The sequence below is a fragment of the Centrocercus urophasianus genome, unplaced genomic scaffold (assembly GCF_019232065.1).
Source record: "Centrocercus urophasianus isolate 14NV4802_14NV808 unplaced genomic scaffold, USGS_Curo_1.0 seq_10, whole genome shotgun sequence".
Taxonomy (NCBI): Eukaryota; Metazoa; Chordata; class Aves; order Galliformes; family Phasianidae; genus Centrocercus; species Centrocercus urophasianus.
Genome location: NW_024884142.1, coordinates 58,908,950 through 58,936,459, shown reverse-complemented (window position 1 = coordinate 58,936,459; position 27,510 = coordinate 58,908,950). Strand labels below are relative to the sequence as shown.

Sequence of the window (27,510 nt, the reverse complement as noted above, 5' to 3'; positions counted from 1 at the left end):
AAACTTCTGTCATCCTCAGGACCAGTCTTGTTTCACTGTATAACTTGTCTTACCACTGCATACAGCTATACAGCTTTTTCTTCTCTAAATGAAGAGGAAATACATATACCTGTGCTTACAGGAAATTAAATCTGTGCCCATAAGACCAACATCTCATACAATACAGCTGTGTATTTGTGATGCTATAATGGCAAATTTCCTCATGAAGTTTGAAAGAGATTTAAAAAAAAAAAACAAAAGAAGAGACCCTGTATAGTCAATGAATTTAAAGATGTTATAACTATGAAATAAACTAGAGAGTTTGGCAAAGCAGAATATAATAACAAAAAGAGAATAGATAGAAAGCTTACCCACACCCTAGGCTTGCTGCGAAACTCAAAGAAGGGATCTCCAGAAGAGATCCTTTCCCACTGGTAGTCAGCTTTTAAATGGGTCTAGGAGAGATGGAGCCAGGCTCCACCCCTTCCAGCAGTACAGGTGAATTGCCTTCACCTGTGCTCCCATGGCTGACTCATTGCTTGCCTCAGGTGATCAATCAGAGGTTCAGGCCGTGATTCAGCAGTTCCCATACAGACCCCTAAAACTCAGTGCTGAATATACATGTGCATATTCACTAAGGAAAAAAAAAGTACTCTTGGCACTTTCTGAACTTTCTGAACTGTGAAGCAATTTTGTCTCCTTTTATTTCACATTTAAGACTTTTTCTTTGTTCTCAATTTTGTCATTTGTTTTCCACTGCACAAAAAGGGATTTTTTTTCTTCCAAAACACATTGTAAAAATAACTTCAGTAAGTTACTGCTATTAACATGGCAATCACATTGCCCCCTAGAAATATACTCACACTTTTCCATGGCTTCCCCCAAGAACTAGTGCCCATGGAGGAGATAGGTTGCATCCTAAGAGTTGTCATTCTTTTCTCATATACACTATAATGAGAGATTGTAGACAGGGTAGAAATACACAGACATGCCAGAGAGGCTACACACATCCCACCTAAGAGCCAGATTTTGGGGTGGAGACACAGTTAAACTGAATAGCACATCCACATGGTTGCTGGTCTAAGGAATCTTTTTGCAGACAGGAAGAATTTAGCTCCTGGGTTTCTGCTATCATATTGAACATGTGCCTTAAACAATGGTAAGGTGATCCATTGTCTTCTAGGCAGATCACATTGTTCACTGAGCCTCTAGAATGACCTGTATAATACATGCAAGACAGCTAAAGCTGACAATGTCTGGTCCCTTCAGTTCACTGCCTCTCTCAGAGTGAGGTGGTGCGTGACACCTTCTTGCCCATCCCAGACCAGGCCTTCATGCTGCTGACAAGGTTTCCAAATCACCTTCAGCTCTGAAGGTAGACAGGGGATTGTTCCAGGCAGAAAATGCTGAAGCACTTTTACCTTTTTCCAGCTGTATTCTGGAGCCTTCATTCCTCTCATTTCTTAAGCACTTTTCAGTCATCTACAAATAGCAGATGCTGGCAAATAGTATTAACATTTCCTTGTCAAACCATAGTTTTAAATGATCTCCACAATCCTTCTCAGAGTGCTACAGTGATTATGAAACTGGTTAAAAAATAAAAGTTCACAAAGGAGAAGCATTAAAAGAAAAGGTTCCCCAGGGCAGTGGGGGGCTGGTGGGCTGCTGGGAAGGCAGAGCTGAGCTCTGACACTGAGATGCTGCAGTGGTTTTGCTCAGGTCCAAGCTGTGAAAGCTCATGACTTCCAGTTCAGGGCTGTTCTCTGCCAGCCAACCTAAGGAGCTTACAGCTGTCTGTAGAAGAGCATGTTGGTGTAAGAGGGATTTTCTGCCTGCAGCAGTCGCTCCAATTTCAGGTCATACCCTAGATATCACCAATTTGACAGATAAAGTATGAGATGTTCATTTAGTTTTGTATTTCTCAATCACTGCTGACTTTTGCTAAGCATTTTATTGGCTTCTAACTATCATTCAGAAAATGAAGAATAGGGATTATTAACTGTTCAGAGTAGGCAAACATGAGTTCGAGATTACTACTAACTGTCTTAGTTTCCTCCACAGGGGTTGGTGGTATGGGCAGCTGATCAGAAAAGACAGGGAGAGTCAGAAATTCTTGAAACGACTGGTAAATTCACCACAGGAAAACCCCATGCACGGGAAACTATTGGTGCTCATAAGATAATTAGAATAGAATAGTAGTAATTCATCTGCATTAAACTTAATGTTATCATCAGTCATTTGTGGCATGAAGTTTTAAGACACACTCCTAAATTTGCTCATGCCAAATCTGTTGGTTTTTGGTCTTATAAGGTTCTACAACTCAATGAATTTCCTTTGTTTGTTTAATTCTTCATTGTCCATGACAAGATATGTTTAAACACCACATCTTAAGTTCTTCACTGTAAGGAGGGTATTGTCTGTCTCTAGCCAGGACCCAGCACTAGGTGGAGGTCACACAGATGAAACGGAAGGTGAGGTGTCCCTCTTATCTGCTTGCAGAGACAGAGATCAAACATTTCTGCTACAGGTCAACTCCAAACAACCAGACTGAGTTAATGCTTCCCTCTGTAAACAGAGCTCTTGTCTCAACCTTGCTCATCTTCCCAAGACAGCTTAACATCCCTGTCAGTATCCCAAATAACTTATCCTCAACCAAAAAGATGACAAGTAACAATGAGGGGAAGAAGGAACTTGGAAGACACCTAGGTCCAGGTCAGGGTGAGATGATTTGGCTTGCAGAAATGGACAGAGTATATTTTAGAATGGAAAAAATTAGCATGTCTAGGACACAAGACCACAGGTCTGGGGGGAGGCACCAATGGGCAATGGGATGATCTGACCTGCAGAGCTAATGCCCTGAGTAAGAAGTGACAGAAGAGGAGTGCTACCACGTTTGACAAAGACCTTCAATGGACAGAGCTTTTGCTGCAGTGTTGCTGGGTAAGAGGAGCAGCCCAGGGTGAATGGATTCCCAGTCTCATCACTTCTGATCCAAAAAGGGCTGCCCTGATTAGCGCTCTCCCTCATGAGACATCAGTTCTTCTGTTTGTCCAGATGGTCCAAGGGCAAAGGCTCACATATTCATCTTTTCCTCTCCAAAGTTATTCAAAGTCATCCAATAAACATCTCAAATGTATAAAGAAATAAATAAAAGCTCAATGAGCTGGATAGTGCAATTAAGCTGATCTGCTCTCTATCAAAATCAAAAAGTGCTTCCTTCCTGGAAACAACACACTTAGAAAAAATGAATTTATTTCACATTTACAGAAGAATACACTGCTTTTTTTTGAATGTCCTTATACTTGGAAAAAGAACATGGATTTAATCCATACCCTGGAGCAAACTTCAAAGTGGTGGCAAGTGAAGAAGAAATTCCCAGTAGGGGATCACAGTCCTTTGCTCAACATCATCCTTTAGAGATCAAATATAAGAATTGGTGTTCTGGTGTTTCTTCTTCTTCCCACATTTACCACAGCGACTGAAGGAAAAAAGAAGGCATAAATGAGGAAGAAAAAAAGAGTTGTAGTTCAAGCCACAGTACTGACATTCAATTGTATTTGTTTTTTTTTGGTTGTGTATTGAAGTGCTAAAATGTTGACACAAGATCCAAACCCACTGTATGAAACAGTAGTCTATGTCACTAGCTCGTTAAGAAATTTGCTGTCAGGCAAGCCAAGCTGTAAATTTTCCCTATGTGCCTGTAGTGCATTGAAGATTCTAGCTCGTCATGTGCTAGGAATGGGGAAGCTGTGCCTATTTTCCAGCTGTGCTGGTTTTCTTGACCAGAGAACTGCAGAATATTCTTTGCAGTCTATCACTTGTACACTATCATTTTCTGCCTCCAGAAGTACACAGGAAAAATTTATGAGAAAAATACAGATTATCTCCCAATGGTTTTTGGGGGTGCTGATCTGTTTAACAACCTGCCTTAGTGGTACTGGAAAGTTCACACTTCTATTTAGAAAAAATTATCTGCTCATAGTATCAACCTGACTAGGGAATTTACTTGCATGCTCAAAACACATCTATAATTTATGGTGGTCAACAAGGTTGGAGAAGAATATACTCAGGAAACCTCAATCAGATAAAAGTTAGAAAATACATAGCATACCCTGAAAGTTGCTCTACATCCTCCACCGTCTCAGGTAAAGAGATTCCCTTTGTCTCTGGTAAAAGTAATACTAGGATCCCACAGACAACTGCAAGAATACCTGCAATGGGCATGGATGAAAAACAAAAACAATTTTTAAAAGTGTTACTTTTTTATATTCAGGGTTCATCAGATAAGGAAAACTTACTCAGACTAAGGTTAAAGGGATATTTTTAAAGCACAACAGGTATTTCTGATTAGTCCTACTCCTATTGAGTACCTTCATGTGAATTTAACGAGCATCTGTTACAAAAACAAATGAACAAACAAAAAAACCAGAGCTGAAAAAAAAAAAGAGGAACATGACTTCATTTGCAGTCTGAATTGCCCAAAATAAGAGATCTTAGAGGTCAAATCTTATATATCTTTCAGCAGCATAAGTATTTCACCATTAGATAATGTAATCGCAGTACTTCTATATGCTTCTATTCTTAAATTAATAGGATTTTTAAAAAATATATTTTGTCTTTCCATTTATGTTTCCAAGCTAAATTTGTCATTAGCCTCAATTTCTCTTCTCACTTTATCCTACACCTTTTCCTTTTTTTCCCAGCCACACATAGCTCTTGTAAGTCCGGTTTACTTCCAGCCTCCTTGTTGGAAAAAAAAATCTATGTTTTTTTTTCTGCATATTTATTCTGCAGGGTTTATTTTTTCAAAATTAAACTGAGGAAAAGAGGTTTTTTTTACAGGAAAAAGAAGTTACGGCTAATACAACATCCACATCATAACCGTGTATATCAAAATAAAAATTGTTCAAGGACATCAATTGCTACTGTCCAGAGATTAAGTTTACTCCTCTGCCATTACACAACTTAGCTGCAAGGTTTTTTAGTCTTGAAACACCACACATAGCTTCATCCTTCAACACAGATACCAAAGGGAGCCTGAGATCTTCCAAAGCATGCTGTGAAACCACCCAGATCTCGACCATTTGCTGTTCAGCCTCTTGCACTAGGCATGATGCTTGAGAAGGGCTAGTTTCAGGGGAGATGAGGCCACACACTACACTAGTGCCCTAAGCAAAAAGCTCTTCTAGGAGAATATATCAACCAAAAGTCTATTTAAAATCAATTCTTACTGAAAATAATCAGAGGTAGCTCCAACCAAATGGCTGCTAATCGGAAAAGCAGAAATGGGGCTATGATCCCACCTAGGTCACACAAACTTGAGCACAGGGAGACACCAAAGTTTCTGCAAAAGAAAAGCAATGCCAGATATTTAACAGATGCTAGCAAGCAGATGATCCAATACAATTAACTCCAAAATTATCTCATCAGTATACGCCATTACCTTGAAGCATGGTATTCAGTTAGGAAACTGGATAAAAATGAGTTGTACTAAAAATCAGTGAAATAGGGAATGGTGAAAAGCAGAGCAAAAAAGTTTTGCCTTACCTTAGTGTTGTTGGGTACAACTCAGAATTCACAAGGTACACGATTTCAAAAGCGATTGTGATGCCCAGCCTTCCCAGTGTGGCCACTGTGGTTTTGAACCATGGAATATCTGTCCATTCAGAAAGAAACCCTGGTGAGGGAGACTTTACTGCATCAGCAGAATGCTGTCAGCAGGGATTTCACTTTGATATGTGCACTGACTGCAGCACAGCAAAGGATTTTCCCAATTAGGCTGAGGTGGGATCTACTGAGCAGACTCTGGTTGCTACAGCTGCTTCTGGGTGCTCTGAGCTCACTAGTAGTCATTGGCAATGCTCCCATTCTTCCTCGCGGACAGAAAAACTCCTGCCATGTGAAATCACTGACAACAGCAGCTTACCAAGCTTGAAAAAGGGACTGGAGAGTCAACTACTCAGCTGGGGATTTACAAGAAAAAAGCATTTTGGAAAGCTGTTCCTACTCCTGTCCAAATCAGCCTCTATAGTCATGACTGTGTGACAGGCAGGAGCAGAACGCATCCTCACTGCCTGTCTGCCCAAGTTATTCCTTGTCAGGACTTAGGTGGGACTCAGGTCTCACTCAGACATGCTATTTCTATTCTCTTGCTCCTAAAAGCTCCAAGCCCTGTAAGCAAAAGCTGTGACACAGCAACGCTGAATCAGTACATGCCAGAATGAAAGTTAAACTGCTGCAGATATCAGCCTATATTGGTGTTCACTGCTTTCCAGCATCATAAGATGCTGCTGTGGGGAAACAGAAATAACTTCCAACTAATTAAATCAGGAGAGCATATCATTCTCCTTAGAGTAGGCTAACTACAGCTCATAATTTTTTTTTATCTTTTGCACATTGGATACACTCCTAACACTGTTGCTCTCAGGCATCCTCCTGCTCTGGCACTTGGCATTGTATCTGTCACAACCAGCCCCAAGCCACTCGAGCAGGCTCTCTTTGCTCAGGCTCTGGCCACTGCCTCTTAACAGGGAGCCAGGTACAAAGAGCATGATGGCCACATCCACGCCGCAGGGCAAAGCCATCCTGACTCATGTGAAACCCCTCAGCAGTCCTCCAGCTCCATCTGGAAAGCCAACAGCCTCTGATGGAGAGGCACCTAGAACATAATGTGGAGCACCTCAATGTCCTTGGAGGAGGATGGTCTCCTGTGTGGACACACCATGAGTGAGCAGACTGGGAGGATAGTAAAACAGTAACCCTGAACCTGGCATGAAGGGGAGCTCTGCTTCTTGAGAGGGCTCTGGCAGAGATTGTATTTTCTCAGAACTCCAATAGGAGGAACAAGAAAACATTTCAGTTCTTTCAGAACCAACAAATGGATACTTAGAGGTTTTTCCATTCCAAAATAATCAAACAAGACCCCCAACAAATTTCATCTTACATTGTGAAACTGCCTTTGCCCTGCAAAGCTCTGTTTTCAAACACTTGCCAGAAAAGCAAAGGTTGGAAATAACAAAACAAACCCACATTCTCAGCCTGGTTGCCCTTCAGTCCATAGGGACCCCTCGGGAGAAGCGTAGCTCCTCCCTGAGCTAGGGGTTCTGACCTGTGTGACCACCCCAACATGACTAGGCTTTCACAAACTGCTGGTGCAGCTTTTCCCATCTGTGCAAACATTTTACTTGAAGCAGTACTGGGACCTCAGATGTCCTATCTGTGAGTACCTTAGCTTCCAGGATTGGGCCCTCTGTGCCCTAAATGGCAGTGCTCCACAGCAGAGAACTGGCCAGTAGCCAAGCACAGCATGTTGGCTATACACAGGGGATCCCAGCAGCAGAAACCTGAGTCATGGTGGACAAAATCCTTTAGGAGAGCAGACCCAGCATTCAAAGACTTCAGTGGTCCTCAAACATGCACTAATAAGTACTTTTGGAGGAATTGCTTTGCAGGGAGCTTAACTGAGAGGGAGATGAGCAAGCAGTCCTCTCTGAAGGATTTCATTTTGCACTCACTGCAAATCTGCCTGCTTACGTCAACACATCACACCCTTGAAATGGTTCCTCATGCTCTTCTGAAGCAAAACTATTGTCCCTTGACAAAGTCTGTGATTAAAACCTCTTGGTTAGCAGAAACTGCCGCTTGTTCTGACAGGAACATCTCTGGGAAGAATGAGCCTCTCTAATGCCTGGTTGGTTGCCAGTTCCTTGCTGTTCTGAGGCAAAGCACGCTGACGTGGTAACAGTACACAGCATCTCCAAATGTCCCTCTGTGGATACACACTTGAAGGTACAATATAACAGCTATACAGGAGGGAAAACAATTTAAAGAAAACAAAGGAGCCTTCAAGTGATATCAGACCCTTTACACGCCCTTGAAATCAGACAAGAATTACTTAATTGAAACTCATACCATTCCTCTACCCCCTCAGCATTGCCCAGACTCCTGCTGTGTGCCACATCCCCTACTTCCTTGGATGAGAATGAAAGGGAGAGCATGAATGAGGGTGAACAGAGCACACAATAACCTGGCACCACTGAGCCACTGTAACAGTCTAAGACCAGGACAGCCCTGACGCCAGAGGAAGATCTCAAGAGGTTAGGGCCATAATATTTTCCCAGGTATAGTTTTATTTTGTAATGAGGGGACTCCAAACAGTGTCTTAGCTAGACCACTGATTTCTTCCATCAAGAGACTTCCAAGTCAATGAATGCATCTTCCCTTCCTGTTTGTGTGTTCTTCCTTTGCACATGCCTTCAAAATTGTACAGGGCGTTTATACACATTTTCCAAGATCACACCCATCTGTTGTTCACTGTTTATTAAAGATATAACTGTGCCATATCTCGAGCAAATAAATTGTGTTGTTTCATAACTCCTAGTTTTGCCTGCATCACTAGACCCCTTTTACTTCTGTCTACACGCCCTTGTTTAAGGGGTGTCAGAGAGAAAAGCCACTGACCTAAATAAGCCAAGGTAGTGAAGAATTGGAAATTACCTTCTGGCAAAAAGGCAGTAATAAGGCATGCAATTCCTGCCACAATGTTGCCTATTGCGAAGGGAAGGCGCCGGCCAATGCGATCAATTGTGATTAAAATTAGGAGAGCAGCAGGCAATTCAACAGCTCCTGAGATGAAGAAGTCCAGGTAGAGGTTTCCTCCAACAATTCCTAGGCGCATGACAAGCCCTTGGTAGATCAGGGCACTTGTGAACCTAAACACCAAAGACAAAATAGTTCTGTGAGGCAAATGGCTGGAAATGCCCTAGAAGTCAGCAGAGGATTATTCTTGATAATGTCCCACCCGTCTAACTAGCAGCACTGATTATGGCCACTTACCAGGCGTACATCAGGATGAGTGTGTTCCTCCTCATCTGAGGAGTCCTCACCAGGTCAAGAAAAGAGGGATTGGTGACCTCCACGTTGCTAACAGTGATCTGAGAAAGGCAAACAGCAGAACCAGCTGTAAGGCATCTGACAGCACAGTATCAGTAAATGCAGTGCTCAGCAGTATTTCAGTGAAGTGAGAAAGCACACTGACAGCCTGGTTTGCTGCTTCTAGCACTCCAGAGCAGTATGTAGTTATTAGAAATAGCTTATAACTGAATTCAGATGCTGGTTTTCCTTAGCAACGACAGAGCAAAAATTGGAAAAAAAAAATCTCAAATCTTGACCTGAGAGTGGAAAAATTATTTTCTCATAGCAAACTGAAAGAGATTGACTTAGAATCCCTTGAAAGACAACAAATAGAGAACAAATAACAAATTCTGAGCAGAGAATGCCACAGGAAAAGCAAAGCAATGAGTTGTGGGATAGCCACTGGTGATACAGATGGGCAGCAGGAAGTGTGAGAAAAAACAGATCTGTGAAACATCTGTGAAGGGGTTGCAAAATGTAGCTGGTGAAATTCAGAGGCACTTCAAGCACAAAGCACTATGCTGATCAAGGCTTTTACCCTGAAACAACAAAAAAATCCTGTGAAGTATGGATTAATGATTTTCATGTGCCTCAGAGGTTAAGTCTACTCACACTTCCTCTAGCACAATTATAATGAGGCAGATGATGAAGTAATTAGCTGGAAGGTTTAAAATAACAGAAAAGGGCTGGTTGATTATATCATGATTATACTTTGGAGCTCATTGCCATAGAGTTTCGTGGAGCCAGAACACTAGCAGGGACAAAAAGGGATTATTAAGCACATCCACAGAGGCAGACTTGGCCACCAGTTTTTAAACGTGGCAAATCAGAAGGAGAACCTGGCCAGGAGTTTCCTAAGCCTGCCAGGACCAGAGGTTGAGGAACATATCATGGGAAGGATCAGGCTACTCCTGCCCAAGACACTGCTCTTAGTTTGTTCCCTAAGCATTCACTACTGACATTTACAGACATAACATTAAGACACATGCTGGTGTCTGAGCCAACAGGCAGACCTTTGATTCTTATGTTCTTTTTGCAGGTGAGGAAGAGAACATACAGGAGGTTTTAAGCAGAGACCAACATGGATCTGCCTAAGGACTGGCAACCACAGTTGGAACTTCCATCATCTCACAGAAAAGCTGAGGGAAACAAGGAGTTAAACCTGCTGTACATTTTGAGGGGGACTTCAGGCAGCCTGGCTGCTGTGGCGCCTAGAAAGGCAACCCTGGCCTGCAGGGAGATAGGGTGAGACAGAGAAGTACATAGGACCACATGCATTCATGAAGAGGCAACAGGTACAGGCCAAAGCGCTGTCCGGACACCTCCTCTGCTCAGCCAGGGCTGTGCCCATGGCTGTTGCTCTGCATTTGTTGTTCAGACCACAAAGCAGCACAAATGTTTCCAGTGAGATTTATACAGCCATATTTAAGCACAACTTTTCATAACTGAGTCACAAAACTTCTTAAGTAGAGAGAGAAATGCCACAGTTGTTTGAGCTTCCTTTCTGCTCCCTCTTGCTTTTCTTCTGCAGCCAGTGCCCTGAGTTTTCTTCAAAGCACTGCCACTTCTGCTGCATTCCAGAGCATTTTGTAGGGCAGGCTGAGGTTGCTGGGTTCCTGCACTGCTCTCAGACTTGCTCATAATATGGTTACAAAGCTGACATGACTGATTTATAAGAGCAGGCTGCCAGCCATCAGCTGTGCCCTTTGTGCAAATATGGTTTTAGTCCTCCAAAGGATGGAAGACAAATCCAGCATGGCTGCTACCATACATTTTAATGACTCAATAAAGTCATAATAACCCCAAGCATAACTGAGCATTCTGTATAGATGAAGAAATAAAACACTGAAGAGTCAACAATTTGTCAGGAAGAAAATTCTCTTCTTCTCCCTTGAAGTCATGGAGAGCTTTGCTATTCACATCAGTGCAGCCAGGAATTCAAAGACAAGAGCCCACGTTTCCAAGATACACAATGCGAAGACTCTGTGGGAGGTTTTATAATTAACTTCCATGACATGTTTATGTCCCATCGAATTACATCTCAGTTTTTCAGCAACAAGTATCAAAGGCTACTCATAGCAGAGACATATAAGTCTGCACATACTTAACTCTGCAGAACAATGTGTGCACATGTATGAGACACATGTAAGCTAATGTATATACTGGAAATGTTTGTGTGTAAAGGGAGAGAGTATTTTGATCCATGACTCTCTCAAGAAGCAGTTCTTACTCAACTAGTCATGGCTCATTCTCCTTTTGGATAGAGATCAAGTATGAAACAATTAGCATGAAAAATAAATAGTAAGATAATTATAAGTCCTTTTTCCCAGTTGCTTGTAATATTCAACGAAGTTAATGAGTTCTGCACAGAGCTGAACTGTGCCAATGTCATAACTCAAAGAGCAATAGAAAGTAATGTTTATCTGTTTTTATACAAAGGTCATCTGTGTTCTCTGTGTGCCAGTAAAAACACAAGGCTGATGCATCCAAAGCCATACAAGGGATGCAGGCAATGAAACTGCTGTATAGGGACAGGATAATCTTAGCCAAAATATGATGAAAGATAATGCTTCTCACCCCCATCTCTCCACACCTGCACTTCTCTACCTGAAATTCTGGAGCTGCAATGTGAATGAGAACTCTGATGCGAGTTAATGTGAGAAATGCACTCACTTCTCTGCTAACGAGCTTCCTGGAGATACTGTCTCTCCTCTGGGCACAGCAACAAAGAGGACACATTGCATACTGAAAAGGTCCCAGGAACAGATTCAGCTTGAAGCTGGGATAATTTGCTGCAGCTATGAGTGCCTCAGGGTCATGAGGTGGAACACTTCTGAAAGAAATTAAATATGACTTATAGCAAAAAGTAGGAAAGACGTCTGCATTCTGATGTGACACTTTGAATATGCTGATATGTCCAGAGAGGGGAAGGAGGAAGAGGGTGCAAGAGCTGCATGCAGAGGGAGAGCTGCAGCAGCAAAGCTTTTCCCATCATTGGCCATGCTCAGTGCTGGGTAATGCTGACCAGGACAGGTGAACCTCACTGGGGTATCTGCCCCAGCCAAGCACAATGAGCAGAGTTACCCATTTCTTTCTCATTAGTTAGCCCTTTTCAGTTTACTCATCTCTCACTGGTTTCAATCTGCACTTCTGTTGTACCAAAGGCTAATTCAGCACAGCTCATTTTGCTTTGTAGGACAGCTTAGGGTGATTTCCTGATCTTGGCTGGTATTACATTCATGCTTTGGCTTTCACTGGTGACTTGGCTCACTAATCGCTGGCCTAAGCTATTACTTCTCCTCAAATCTCCCTCAATCACATTGTTTCACTAACATACAACAGTTTTATTCTGTATATTCCATTTCTTGGCCACAGAAGTTAAGTATAATTTTTTCCCTGAAAAACTCCTCCCTCTTCCCCCTCCCCCCGCAATCATTACTGCTCTCCCGAACAATGTAACATACAAAAACTTAATTACAGCAACATTATGGTACTTAAGTTGCTTATAAATAAAGCATCCGGCTACGGAAATGTGTGGGTCAGCACACTAATCCCTGATAGTATGTCTAGTTTTGACTTTAGAAAATCATTAGTCTAGAGACATCTCAAGAGGCACAGCATAGGTCACGGCCCTGCTTCTCTACAGAGCCTGCTGTGTTAAGATTAATTTGCCTGAGCTGTCATTAACAGACATTTAATGAAGTGGAAATACAATGGAATATAAGTATAAACCAACTGGCATTTCTATAATACTTCCATATTTGCAGACTTCTAGTATGCTTCTTGCAAAGTCTGTAGTTATGGGGGCAGGAATGCTCTTGAATTAGCAGAACAGCTTCAGCTGAGTGACCGATTTACGGAGCACATTTCTTAGCAGATAAATAAAATCCTGTGCATTTGAAAGAGATGTCTGGTGTTTAAGGAAAAAAGTATTAAACTTGCTTGGGGTTCATCTAGAACAATATTCTAGGATTTTTGTGAAGTGTTTCCACTTTTTTTTTTTTAAGCTCAGATAAATCTCAGTTCCTCCCTTACTAAAGGAAAGCAACGGGAAATAATTTTGTGAGATACCAACCTGTCAGAACCCAGGATGCCAACTACAAAGCACAGATTATAACACTTCCTGAGAGGACAGGACAAACTAGTCCTCTCTAAACACTACCATCCTAATGTCTTCGCTTTTAGTCTCAGAGAAACTCTAGTTAAAACTCACACATGATAATTTTGCATACGTGTAAGAATGAAAACGTAGGCATTATGGATACTACTCTATGCTCATAGATGGGCATTTTCTGTAAGTAGTTTCTTTTCAGTAAGAAAATTTCTGAAATACTGTTAGCATACAGCTAGTGTTTAGGCTAGTAATCCGCAGGTTTTTGAAGTAGGCATGTTTCAAATGAGAGACTTCATTCATTGTTTTTCAAACTTTTTTCCAGCCCTTGTCTTTCTAGCCAGTAGCACTTTCCAACACTCCTGCACTTAACAACCTAAGTATGGAGACTAAAATCTTGTTCTGGTGTGATGCTTCGAGTGTTGCCCACCATACAAATCACATTGAACTTTCAAAAGATTTAAAAAAATCTTAGAAAAAAAAAATCTAGCTCAGACAGATGACAGTACCTCAGAGTAATGCGGCGAGAGATATTTTCCATTGTGTTTTGCAATGTCGTGCATGATTTTTAATGCTTTCTCTCCCTTTTTGCGTGTCAAAAGCCAACGTGGAGATTCAGGAACAACCCTGTAAAAACAGAGAAGTCGTTAGCAGGGGTTTTGCCTGTTAAAATCTTAAGTAAATAAAAGTCCTTTGACTTTTGCCTGCTTTTATACCCTTTTATACACTGATTTTTCAATCTTTAGAAGAGAAAACTCCTCAGTCTCTCACACAATATGTCATCCTTGAGGGGAAGAAGGGAGGAAACAGACCATGTCAATGCTTATCAAAGTTCAAAAGTAAGAAATCTAACTTATCTGCACCTTGTACATCAAGTACAGTAACCAACAAACCAACAGGTTGTTGGTAGAACAGCAAGGTACACTGAAAGCCAACATTAACCACGTGTACTTTCAAGAACAGGCAGAAGAGCAAGCTTCTAGCTATATTCATACATATTTTATAAACTGTGCCCAACACAAGACCATAGATTAGTGTTTCAGTTTCTGCTTGCTTGCAGTTAAGATTAATCACAGTCTAAAAGTGCCATGGCAATGACAGAAAACTTTTGAAGAAACAGTACAACATGCAGGAGAAGGATATGTGGCTTAGTATGTACATGTGAGTACATGTATATACATGCAAGATCTCCTTCCTAATTTACATCTTGCACACTAGGGATTTTGAGCCGCTGCGGTGGTCTCAAGGTGTTCTAATACCAATAGCAACAAGAGCAATGACTGCAATGTTACCAGTAGTAGAGTAGGAAAAGGAAGTTGGGCAGTGAAATGGCCAGCTGGATCCCTTGCCAGGTGGGAACCAAGTAGGCAATTCCAGGGAGAATCATAATTCCCAAGGTGAAGAATATCTGTATCACAATCCCAACGATCCGCTGATCAGAACCAACAATCTCTGTCACTGAGCAGATAGAAAGCCAAAATGAACAAAACAGAAACAAACCTAGCTCAAAAGAAAATGTCAGCAGTGGAGCATAAGGAAGAATGGTACTGTATCAGTTCAGGTCAGTCTGTCTAGCCCAGCATCTTGCCTTCAGCTGTATAAACTGTCACCAGGTTTGTCCAAACATGAGTGGTACTGGTACCACCCCATTAACTTATCCACCATTCTTTGGCCAGAGGTCTCTGACTGCACGTTTACTAACAAATTAAACAGGGACAGACCAAGGTCTTGAGACTGCATCACAATTAGTAGCAGTTGTTTGCATTCTCCCTCACATAATTTTGGCTCATGCTCCAGACCAGAGGATCATTCAGGCAGGGGCTGCACTTACAGTGAATATGGACAAAACTTCCATGGGGAAGAGAGTTTAGCTCCACCACACTGATTTCTCTGAGGGCTAAGATATGGTCTACAATTTGCTTTATTTACTAGAACAAACATAGCCTTTTTTTTAATCCTTTGCTGGACTTTTTTATTTTGTGAATGTGTGTTTATGAAACATGTGCAAGCCCATATGTCAGACAGTATTTCTGTCAACAGGAAAAGCTGCATTGCTTCTGAATTACCTATGACCTGCTACACACAAATAGTGTGGTGACACATATGAAAGGAGAATCAGAACAGTTCTGAAGGACGTCACTCTTTCTAGGCTGCCCTTACGCATTATTTCTTCCTTGCTCTTATCCATGAGATCTCATGAGGTCAAGTAAGCATGTATGCTGCTGCTCATACTCATCTCATATCTGTACTCAGTATTGAAACAAGCTTGCACTTGCAATCGTACCAGTAAGTGAGCAGACATTGTCAGGTAAGGAAACTATTTTGTAGAGCTTCTATAAGGGTTCCTGGCATGTTTTGCATGCAGACTATATATCTGGGGAAACAGTTATTAGTTCCAATACGAGCCCAGCCCAGGATCATACCAAGTTACAATTTGCATGCATCCACCTTGGCACTGAGGATAAATGCATTAAATAGAATGGACTTGGGTTATTTGTCATCCCTTTTGATCAAGGAAAAATTATTATCAAGAGCAGGGATAACCAGACTCCTTGTCCTCCATTCCTCATTCCCTCACTTTGCTGAGTCAGAAAAAGAAAAATGGAAGATAACAGTTCTCACCAATCACATAGCATGTCATCCAGGTTCCCTTGCCAAAGACACCTTGGAGAAAACGGAAGATCAAAAATAGACTAAAGTTTGGTGCAAAAGCCACTATAATACCACATATCCCAACCCCAAGGCAGGAGAGAAGGTAGATGAGGATTCTGCCATATCTGTTGAAAAAAAGAAAACAAAAATCATGATAGCCAATAGAGTGTACCATCTCATTTGAATGTTAAATTCAAAGGTGCCTTTTTGAGATGTGCCTTGTTCCAAATGGAAGCTGCCTGAAACTCTGCAGTCTTGGCCCTCAGGATACGTGGCTCTTTTCTCCATGGTAGTTATCACTGAATTTTAAAACTGGAGATGTTCTCATCAGATTCTCTTTTATTTTAGACAACTGCTGATCATATTGTAGCTAAACTATGGCCCCTAAGTCACAGTTTGTAGTTTTGATTTAATTGAAATAAGGGAAAAATTTGTGCGTGTGTGTGGAGGGGGGAGGGAATTCTGTTTACACAGATTAATCTCTTAGTTGTAATTGTAGCCAGCTCTGTGAAAAAAAGCCATTACTTCCTTAATCACCTTATCTGATTTTCCAGTGTTGCTTTTTTTTGTTTGTTTGTTTTTTCAGGTTTAAGACCACTTGGTTCTCAAGTCTGCCTAACTTTTTCATGACTCTCATTTTCCAGCAAACAAAGTGTCATTATTAATGGGTGTGCTGAAGGTAAGCCACAATTCCAGAAGAAAAAAGGGAAAAGAAGCAAAAGAAAAACACAATAAAACCTCCCTATAATTTTAATAGCAATCACGTCCTTGGAACACAACAAGAATTTCCATTTCTATCTTTTCTGGTGTTGTTAATGCTATGGTTTTAGAAAGAAACTGAAAGCTGATACAGTTGTTTATATTGCCAGAAAGGATTAGTATATTTGTTCATTTTGTTCAAAAGATTTCTTGGAAAGAATTGCTATGGGACAATAATCAGGATAGGAAGTTATTTTCATTTCAGTCAGTTCTTCTCAGTCTAAGTTCTTCTTTTTCAAAAAGAAAAGTCTAATGCCTTGGGTAAAGCACATTCCTGCAGTGCCTCCATCAAGGCATAGCAATCATAGTTGCTCTGTAGTTACATTACGATTAATACATGGGTACTCCTGGACATAATGTAATAATTAGCTGCAATATCTCTCATATAGTCTTAAGGTACTAGTATTACAACTGCACAACCAAACACTGAACAAACATACCCCAAGTTGCCCGTGCCATTACATCTCTTCCTCTTTTCTATATTCTTTAGTACTATATCCCTTGAAAAGATCAAGTTTTTCTTAAAAGTACTCTTGTTTGCTAGGTTAAAGTTTGGTTTCTGAGTTTACATTCCGGTTAATTCTGTAAGTGTTTCTGCTTGCCGTCCACTTCACTGGCAGAGCATATTTCTTCATAAAATACTTTATTTCTGCCTTTATTTTTCTGATAACTGATAATAGTGAACAGGGGTGCTTGTAGACAAAGCATAGGTTGCCTATCAATGAGTAATTACCAACACAAAGCAGAAGCCAGGCTCCTTCTTCCACTTTAAGAAAAAAATAGGTAGCAATAGCGGGGGCTCCCTGCTCTAGAGTGGGCTGCTGCCCAAGCCTGATTGTCAGCCACATCTTTTCTATGACATTCATCCAGCCCTAGCACAGTTAAAAACAGTACAGAGTTATGATCTTGATGGTCTACATGTGAGTCCAGCATATGAACAGTGAACTGTGCTCACTCCTCTTCTCCTCAAGTAGCTGCTTTCCTCAATGGTTCCCTTACATATTTTCCAGTAATCACTAGCCCAGAAAGCTCTTATGAATACATCCTTTTCATTCTGTATCCTTCTACCCTTCCTGGGTCCAGATGTGTACAGAAAACATTGGAAACCAATATTTTGGTTTTAAAGTCCAAGTATGATCAGGAAATATCACTGCCTGAAGATTCCTCCCCAAAAAAGAAGTCAAGGTTTGGTTAATTCAGACTGAAGTAGTTTACCCGAAGTTCACTAAACTTCCAAACTGGTCACGTGTGCTTACTGCAGTCACTACAGCTTATTTCATCTCCAAACAAATAGAAGGACAGCAGTGCTAACACTTTACCTGTCTGCTGCATAGCCAAGGGTGAAGGCACCAGCCAGAAAGCCCAAGTTGAGGATAGCCTGTGAGAGATCCAACATCCAGGCATGGCCACACACAAGGTTATACTGTGGGAACAAGAGAGAAGTGTAAACATCCTAGGTAGACTATCATCATCCCCAGAGCATAGCAGTACAGAAACAACATAAGCAGGAAGGACAAAGGTGAGAAGATGAGGAAGGAGATCTCTGGAACTGGAGTTTCACTTACATTTAGGAATCAGTTGGTTTTGATGGTGCATCACTTGTTACATACATTCATGTATTCATGTATGTATTCTTTTCTCTATCTTAGTAAACAGTTTTATCTCAACCCATGAGTCTACTTCTTTTTCCCCCGCCATTTTCTCCCCCATCTCACAGGGAAGAGTAGGAGTGAGCAAAAGGGCTATGTAGTGTACAGCCATCTGCTGGGTTAAACCACAACACCTGGTCAGCAGGTCCTTTGGTAAGGTTCCTCTGGCCAGCTGAGCCTTCATTTCAGGCATAGGCAATATGTTTAGGCTGGAGCTGAACGCTGCTGCTCAGCTGAGCTTTTGTACAATGCAGCAATCTCTTTCACAGGACCCCAAAGCAGAAAGCCAGCTTCAGCCTGCATCTGTGCCCCAGCTCTCAACATGACTTCACATGAGCCTTCACACCACTTTATTCTCCTTCCAGCAAATGCCTGTGGAGTCAGTCTGAACATGTCATTCTCCAAGAAAGGCAAAGTCCTCACACTGCTCTGCCAGCAGTCCCCAGGAATAACAGATAAGTTGACTTCATGGCCTGCAGAGTGAATAGTCTCTCCTGTGAGGGGTTAAGAATACTTACCACCACACAAACAGCTCAGCTCCTTCTGATTCAGACCTTGGAAGGAAATATCAGGCTGATAGATTAGCAGAGAGAGGTTAATTCAGGATGAGATTTAAGAGCCCCTCACAGAATTGCCTGAGTTAGAGATCAAAAAGTCCTCAGATACTTATTCCTTCAGAAGATGGTCATGAGAGAGGATTCCCCTTATAAGCCAGAACAGACAAAGCGAGAATAGGGAAAATAGGGAACACAAGAATAGCAAACAAACTGAGAGCATTATTGCCCTGCCAGAAACACCCATAAAATCAGTGTGAGAAAAAAAAATTAAAAGATGCACATAATAAAACTGTCAAAGCAATGTCAGAATGAAATTATGCTTACACAGACATCGAAATCCATTAAGAAAATAGTTCTCCCTTGAATTCAGTTGTTGATTTCAGAGACCAAGCCCAAGATTTCTACACTAAAAAGCTGTATTGGTATTACTGTTTTTCCTAGCTGACATACCAGTTCTCCCAGGAAGGGGAGAATAATTGACCTCAAACCTGTTTACAATTGTACAGCTACTGACACACATGGAGCTCTGGCTGAAGAACTGTTCTCTGAAAGCAAACATGACCTCCTTGTTGACATTTGGTACCAAAATCCCCACTCTTTACAGTAAGATTGTCTCACCCCAGTGTAGCAAGCTGGCTGTCTGAATCAGTCATCAGGGCACTGTCAGAGCGGATGCAACCCATCCCAGGGGAGGTGTCCATAGTTAAGAGCCAGGGTACTTTCCTTTGGGGCTGCCTGCCTCCTGCCCTTGACCATGCACAGGTAGCTCAGGAAGGAGCCTGAGATGACAACGCGCTAGCGAGGTGACCCCCTCACTCCTGTTTCAGTCATTTCCTCCCCAAAGTGCCCCTACCACACCCCTTGATACATTACAGAGCTGTGATCGTAGGAAGGCCATGCCAACCTTCGAAGTGCGGAGAGAAATTTCCAAAGATGCAAAGGTAACTTAGGAGCACCACAGTCAGGGAAGAGTGAGCTCCAACATGCCAGCTGTCAACTAGCCACCAAGCACCATCACCTTGCCCAAAGTAAAAAACCTGCGAGGCCCATGGCAGCAATGGGCCCTTGGGTGGCCATGTGGAGCAGCACCATGCCCTACCCAGGCCCTGGTTCTAGAAGCATGTATTTTTGATATATACTTTTGCAAATAATATATATTTAATCTTTAATTAATTTGATCTCTCTTTGCTATAAACAGGCAGTGTGAATAAGCAGTTAAAAAGAGTGGGAGAACACACGTAGAAACATTCAGAGAAAAATGTATTTACTGGAGAACAGTCTTTCATCTCCATATCACTCTCAGATGACAGATAGAACACAGATGAAACTAGCTCTGGCTAATAATATAGTCAAATATTTTAAATATTCTTGTAAACAGGAAAACAAAACTTCTAGGAAACTGTGTTCTTTCTGAAGAAATTAGTGAAGACACCTGAATTAGTCCCATGCCCTGTTCATTTTTAATGTATTTACATAACTTCTGGTACAGATAAGCACTCTTGAAGCTTTTCTTTTTGCTTGACCTAGCAGCTAGCAATTAAGTTATTATCCTGTAAATATCTTCCTTTTCATCTGCAAACTATCTTTAAAGGAGAATTTAACAGTTACAAGAGAATTGCATGTCCTCTGGAAGTCTTCTTTTTACTTAATTGCCTTCAGACATTTAGTTCTACCTAATAGTTATTCCCCTATTTATCACTGGAAAAGTATTTGCATCTATATACCCAGGATTTCAGTGACTTCATTTAGCCAGTAGTACTCCTGTATGACACCTCCTTGCTAAAACGTCTCCATGTACCTGTCTAGCAGCCTCCAAAAAAAAAAGGAAAGGAGTGGTGCCTCCTCTCTGCTCCAGGATAGGACATGTGCCCCTCCAGGCACTAGCTGATGTTTGTGCCATCATCACATAGGCTGTGCCCATGCACAGGCAGGTAGGGTTCACACTGAGGAATCTGCCAACCAGGAGCAATTGCATAAATACATCTGGTGACATCAAGGAATCCTTGTAACGAAATCAGTGGAGAGCCCATTTATTGACAGTACACATTCTTTTCATAGCAAAACAAAAAAATCCTAACTACCCCCTCCTGTGATCTAGCATGTTTTTGAAAACTGGTAATGTTGAGAATCAAAAACTCCAGAGCTCTATCTGTCTAGACCACAGCTGACTGGTTGTTTTTTTAAAAATGTTTTGTTTTCCTGAACTTTCAAGTTTAGGACTCCCAGGGAAGAAGAGCTATAGCTCACATCTGCAGAAGAGATGCGAGAGTGATGGCTCATTGCTGAGTGCCATACAGACCTCAGCAAACTAGGATCCATGTGGGGTTTCCTTTCAGAAGTGCTACTCCATGGCTGCACCAGCATGTCTCATCTGCTGCAAAATTTGGGACAATATCCTAGAGAAACTTTTGGGAGACATCAGAGTGAGCAGGGCTGCATTCAGTCCTCCTTCGGCATTTGAGGGTGAGACAAGCAATAGGAACTATCTTCTTCAGGATATCCCCCTCCATAGTATCCTTAGAGTGGGGAAATCAGTCCCTCCTACCCTGATGGCCTAGCAGTACAGGCAGGTGGATGTTCTAAGTCCAGCTTAGAAGAACATCCCAGTGATGGATGTCTTTCCAGTCATTAAGAACTGGAACATCCAGAACATTAACATGAAATCGCAAGGCAGAATCGCCCCTTGGTGTGACTGAAGGAGAAATACTGGTACACTTTTTTACTGATCTCCAAAGTAGCATCAAACTACCTTGGCTAGATCTTTTTGTGATAAGGAAGAGGTTTTGCACTGGACCTCTGCAGTTCATCAGAGAATAAGTTCTCATAAAAGGAGTGGGAACTGGCTGAGATGAGAACAGAATAAACACTCATACTTGACTTAGAATCACAAAACATAATTTGTGGCAACCTCTTATTTCCTCGTAGGCTTGGCAAGAGACAAGCTTTTTCCATTTCAGCTGGACATGAAGGCTAACAGCAGACTTGTAATTCCTTGTATTTGAGAGATATAACAATTGGACAGATCAATATGATGGGAAAGGTGTTACAACAGAGGTGCAACAACAGAAGGACCAGCACAATAGAAAGTTGCTATGAAGGAAGGGATGAAGATTGCTCACCTGTATCACAAGATTTTAAGTTTGGAGGAGAAAGCTTCATCAAGAAGGGATCTCCAGAAAAAGCACCTTCCCCAGGAGCAGTCAGCCCTTAAATGAGGTCTAAGGAGGTGCAGCCAGGCTTCACCCCTTCTGGTCACACTGCTGAATTGCCTTCACCTGTTCTCCCAGGACTGACCGGGGCATTTCCCCAGGTGCTCAATCAGTGGTTCAGGCTGTGACTCAGCAGCTCCCATACAAAGAGGCTTTATGCACCAAGTCCCAAAATGTTTCAGCACACCTCTACCTGCAGAGATGCACTGCTTTAAATGACAACATTTCATTAAAAGCTCCTCAAAGCACTGCGTTTTTGTGCAGGAGTTTGGAAGTTCTTTTTTACCTGTCACAGTAAAGTTCCAATGAGGAGTTTCACCCATCATTTGATGAAAAAGACCTACAGTAATCCATCAGCCCAGTTTCAACAGCATGGTTAAAACCTATACATGTGTGTTAAGTGGCATCCATACAAATGGCTAAACAGCAACAAAGAGTTTAAGACAATTTACTGCTTATTTGCAAGAGGAAAATTGGAGTTGTTTATTTGCTGTTGGGCAGTTCTTCTCTCATCTCTTACATCCTCTGGACAGCCAAAGTGCTATCTTCAACACATATTTAATACAATGAAAGCCCTGCAAACACACACAGAGGAAAGAGAGAAAATCTTTTTGTAAAAGATTCTGAAAGAGTGCTACAGAACACAGTCATTTTCCATGTCTTATTTCAAGCTGAGCACCTAACAGGACAAATGGAGCCAGCCTCTACTCTGCTCCCAGAGAAACATACAATCTCTTAAGAAACAGCATCTGTACAAAAAACAATATGACAAACCAAGGCCCAAACCCTCAACCAGTACCAGCTAGCTCAACTGAGACAACAGAAACATGGCCCCACAGATGTAAAAGCAAGGAACAGCTCCAGCCCCTCTCACACAGGGAAAGTGGAGAGTTTTGTAGGAAGTTTAGCTATTACTTCTGTCTGAGCTCGCGTCTGCCTTTTTCCACCTTCCCTTCGCTGCTTAATATTAATTCCAGAGTGATGGTGGAAATAAGACAACGTACTGTTGTACCAGCAACAATGATCACACTAGATCAGTGCTTCAAGGGTGTTGTTTCTTGTTTCAGAGAGGGAGAGCAAAAAGACCAGCTGTGCTATCTCCAGCCAGAGCTGGACTGCTGCATTATCCCCTGAGATAAGAGACTGCAGAAACTGAAACAAACTTTTCTGGCCTACTTACAGGTTCTGCAAATGTTGGCTGACTTATTTTCTGAGGCAAGCAGAGGAGTAAAAAGATTTATTCACAGCAGGTGCAACAGGATACATCTGAATTATCATTTGTCCACCTCAGACCTCACACTTTGACTATAAGTTGCTGCCAGGTCCTTAAACATCATCTGTGTCATGGAGACTTGCTGCAGGCAAGACAGATTGGGATCAGTCCCTTCTGCTGAACTTTTGCCAACCCAGGCTGCTAATAAGCCCAAAAATACCAGCTGTGATGTAGCTGCTTATCTGAGCACACAGACTTTCCTCATGCTTTCATGCACCTTGACAGGCAATCCAAGCTACAGGTGTGACTGTAATTTGTGAGCATGCCTGAAGAAGTAAGTCATCATCACCAAAATGCCTGAATAAAATATTTAGTACTTTGCAAACCATTACGCTTTCATCATAGGTACTCAGCATAGGTAGCAGCTGTAAGACAAATACCAGTCACTCCAAACATCCTCCTTCTTTACCTTTTACTGCTGAGCATAGGATATTCCTCTGGTTAGCCTGGGTCACCAAATCTGGCTGTGTCTCCTCCCAGCTTTTTGTGTACCCTCAGCTCCTCGCTGGCAGGGCAGCAAAAGAAACAAAGAGTCTTTGGCTCTGTGTACATCTGCTCAGCAACAACTAAAACATTGGTGTATTATTATCACTATTTTCATCAGAAATCCAAAACACAGCATCATACCAATCTCTACAAAGAAAATTATGGCTATGCCAGCCAAAACCATGACATGATACACACAGTTATGCCTCCCGTTTATACATGGAGTTGCACAAGACTTCATCAAGTTGAATGGGAGAAGATTATACTTGGCTCAGATATCTACTCAGACCCATCATCAAAGACACTACCACATTAGAGGGATCTCAGCCAAGTTTCACACATTGTGAGGCTTTTGCTGGTATCTCAAAACCTTTAAATCATCCCAAGTGCACTTTGCTTAAGTCTCCTTCAAGCACCATGACCTGGGTGGATCACCTCTCAGGGCCTGTGGACATCAGAAGATTTTAAAAGAAAACCCTTAGCATTTCTCTCTTACCTGTCACTAGGCCATACTGACAGGCTTTGCTAAGCACTGCTCCTATGATGATTTCTGAATAGATTTTGCTCTTCCCAAATGTGGAAGGACAAAAGCCTGCTCTGTTCCCCAGCAGACACAGGAGCAGATATAAGGTACCAGAATTCTTCAGGTAGTTGAAAGAAACAAAAAAAATTCTGCACATACATAGACAAAATGATGCATTTAATAGCAGATGCATGAGAAAAGGAGAAGGTGTTCATTGATCTGGTTAAGCAGATTACAGATCTACTTAAATTCAGTCATTATTTGTTAGCACCTCAGATGAGTAAAAGGACACTCTGGGACTTAAATTATCTCAAATCAAGATCCTTTAATAGCTGATCTCAAAGCAGCTGAACTAGGATATGCATGTCACAGGTTTCCTTACTACATGAAGAAACTGAGCCTCATGGGCTGTGAGTTGTTTGGCAAATGTTGCAAAACTGTGAAGAGCCCAAGCACTGAGGTGTTCCACCACCCTGGAGCTGCGGTGACACTGCTAGTGTGATCTGATGTCCCTGTGCAGGGACAGGCATTTCTGCCCCCTGCTACTCACAAGCCCTTTCTTTCTGTTTTTCTCAATTTGTTCCCTTGGCACATTAGGAGTGCTTCCCCAAACAACTCGCATCCCTCCTGCTCTACACAGCCCTGGCAGTGCCCCAGGACAAAGGCAGGAAAGTGCACGGGGAAAGGAAAGGCACAGGAAAGGCAGCTGTGCACAGGGTTTGCCAGTGAACATTCAACCTTTCGCTCCCATTTACAGTGGCAGCACAAACACTGGTTTCGTTTTCTCTAAGCCATGCCAAGTGTTTCAATGCATCTGGAAAATCAAAAGGGTTAAGGCCATAAACAACCTCTGAACACAGTCCTATTGGCACAACTCACATGCCACAGAGAATCTGAAGGGAGAAAAATGGAAAAGTAAAGGAATCTCCTTTTTTTTTTTTCTTCTGTTCTTTTTTTTTCTTAAGCTACCAGGTAGCTGGTGAGCACAGCTTCCTAAGTAGGAGACACCAGGACCTACATTTGTCCTGATGCCAGCAGCATGCCTCACACCAGCAGCACAGCCTCCCTACCACAGCCCAGCAGCATTCACCTTCCTGTCGCTATTACCACCAGACAAGACCAGATTTGGACACCAGCTCCCACCTGTCACTTGCAGCCTAATTTTGGTGGTGGCACACAAAAACCAGTGTTCAGGGCACAAAGCTTTGCTCTGAAGACCCTGAGAACTGTGAGCAGCAGTGTCTCAGCTGGATTGGGAGAGTAGCAAGTTGAAAGGTTGGGGTGGGCACCACTTTCTGCCTCATGTTTGCTCAAGGCTTCACTTGCTGTACCCTACTCTGCAATTCAGGGGCACAGCTCCAGCACAGTCAAAGCTGGTGAATCAGGCAGGAACTACAGCCAGCAGTTATGTTGCCATGTTTTGCACTGCACCTTGATTATTTCCTGCTCAGCTTCCCGAAGCACACTACTAATTTTTCATCACTGCATTGGTGACACAGTTGGAGAGGTCTACTGTACACTTACTTCACTATTACAGACTGCACAGAGGATTTTCTAGGACAGCATTGCACGTGGCTTTTCACAGCCTGACAAATGTCACCGTACCTACACGTGCTTACCAGCAGTGGTAACAGGTACTTGGTGGCACTCTGACATTTCAAGAGAAGCCAAATGATACTTTGAGCATGGATGTGTTGCTTTTTTCTTTAGTATACACAACAGTCTCAGTTGATTCCCATTGGATCTCAGAAGGGAGCCAGCTGCCAGTTTTCACTGCTACCTGCAGAGCTCAGCATTCATCACTGGAGACATGGAGAACACATGCTGCTGGTCCAACCTGGTCACAGGCAGCCCCAGCCACAAGGGCATCACTTTGTTTTAACATCAAATCCCTCCAGTAAAACAGAGCAGTAAGAGGAGGCACCATCCAGCTCAGCTCACCTTTCCCTGGAAGTTTGACACTGACACCTGATCTCACTCTTTGTCCTGATCTGTTGGTGGGACCAAAGCCAACCCAGTAAGGAAAATCAGTGCCTGAAGAAGTGACTCATCCTTAGGTCCTCCTACTGCAACCCCACCCTGCTAGGGAAGCACTGAGGTGGGGACAGAGCCTCTCCTTACCTCGCTGACAATGGAGGCGTGGGGCTGTTGGTACACCCAGGAGTCCTGGCAGGTGGCAAGTGGTGGGCTGCCCACTCTACCGTCGAGGCGGTGGCTGAGGGGGCTGGCACAGCCGGCAGCCGCATCCCAGGTCACATCCAGACGCTCGCAGCGCCCACCGGAGGAGCCATTCACCAGCAGCAGGGGCAGCACTGTGAAATTTCGCTCCTCTTCCAGCGTCCAGCCGCACTTTTCACTTAAATCAGCCGCCCCAGGTATCCGGCACCAATAGTTGTCAGGCACCTGCCCAAGGAAAACCACGCTGGCAAATAGGAATGAAAAAGTGATGCCTGTCTGACAAAGGAGGAAAAAGACCCTTTTCTGAAATCTTCCAAATTCCCCGGCTTCCTTCAACACCTCATCGAAGGAGGGCATGGTGCGAGACAGCTTGCCCTCTCAATGTGCCCGCAGGGCTTCCGCTTTGCAGCAGCTCTGTGCTCATGTCCCACGGGTGCCCCCGTGCATGACCCTCCGGCGACATGCAGCGTGCCAGGCTGCAGGCAGCCCGGGGCACAGAGATTTAAAGAGCACGAAAATACTGTCGGAGAGGAGGGGCGAGCCGTTTCCTATTCATCCTGAATGTCAAGCAGATCGTGTAATAAAAGCAGTTAACTCCTTAGGGGTGAGTGAGGCACTAATGCTGATGTAAATATGTAGGTGCAAGGGCAAAGCAGTGAGTTAATTGGAAAGAGCAGAGGCTGTTGCAGAATGCAGCAATGAGTGATGCAGCCACTCAGCAGGAGAGAAAGTTGCCTCAGAGAGAACTGTGAAGTCTTTCTTCAGCAAACAGAAGTGAGTACTGCAGTAATGGTTTATTACTTGTCCAGAGCGCTACTTCATCACTCGTACAGATTTAATTTGGAAGTCTTTCCTTTCCATAGCATAATTAAAAGAAGGCTCTCTAACTGTTCCAGTCCAAAATCCAGGATTTTTTTTTAAAGTTGGCTCCATCTATTTATAAAAGACTTTTACATGTCCTTGTTCATTTTATTTTCACAAAATCTTCCCCATAAGTAAAATGCAAAATGACCACTTTCCCTTTCTGCCTGTCATAAACAAATCATTTCACTTTTCTTTTCTGCTGGATTTTTGAGTGTGAGAAGGGAAGGGAGAGCCAGATCTGGGCTTCATTTCATGGGCACATGGGCACAACTCATACAGAACTCTCAGTCAGATCAGAGGCAACAATACACATTCTGCACTTTATTTGGATTATAAGGTCTATAGCCCCACTCTCCC

At 42.6% G+C, this 27,510-nt stretch overlaps 1 protein-coding gene across 2 annotated transcripts; it reads right to left on the bottom strand.

The window, feature by feature from the left end:
- Window positions 1-499: 499 nt before the first annotated feature.
- On the bottom strand, window positions 500-27,001 carry SLC22A3 (solute carrier family 22 member 3). Of its 2 annotated transcripts, XM_042827301.1 has the most exons (11): window positions 26,233-27,001; window positions 17,734-17,837; window positions 15,626-15,780; window positions 14,296-14,461; window positions 13,513-13,630; window positions 8,815-8,912; window positions 8,476-8,690; window positions 5,527-5,635; window positions 5,211-5,323; window positions 4,091-4,190; window positions 500-3,457 (listed from the first exon to the last, which is right to left on the bottom strand). In XM_042827301.1, exons 1-11 carry the CDS (start codon window positions 26,644-26,646, stop codon window positions 3,400-3,402), a joined length of 1,650 nt encoding a protein of 549 aa, XP_042683235.1. In that variant the 5' UTR covers window positions 26,647-27,001; the 3' UTR covers window positions 500-3,399. The 2 variants fall into 2 exon arrangements, with proteins under 2 accessions (XP_042683235.1, XP_042683243.1); XM_042827309.1 differs by lacking the exons at window positions 14,296-14,461; window positions 15,626-15,780.
- Between the last annotated feature and the right edge of the window lie 509 nt (window positions 27,002-27,510).

Excerpts from the sequence above, each read along its gene's own strand:
- SLC22A3 (XM_042827301.1), bottom strand. The coding sequence starts at position 26,646 with ATGCCCTCCTTCGATGAGGTGTTGAAGGAAGCCGGGGAATTTGGAAGA. Across the intron at positions 8,913-13,512 it reads TCTCGCCGCATTACTCTGAG|ATCACTGTTAGCAACGTGGA; the intron begins GTACTGTCATCT and ends TGCCTTTCTCAG. Across the intron at positions 5,636-8,475 it reads TACTGCCTTTTTGCCAGAAG|ATATTCCATGGTTCAAAACC; the intron begins GTAATTTCCAAT and ends CTGAATGGACAG.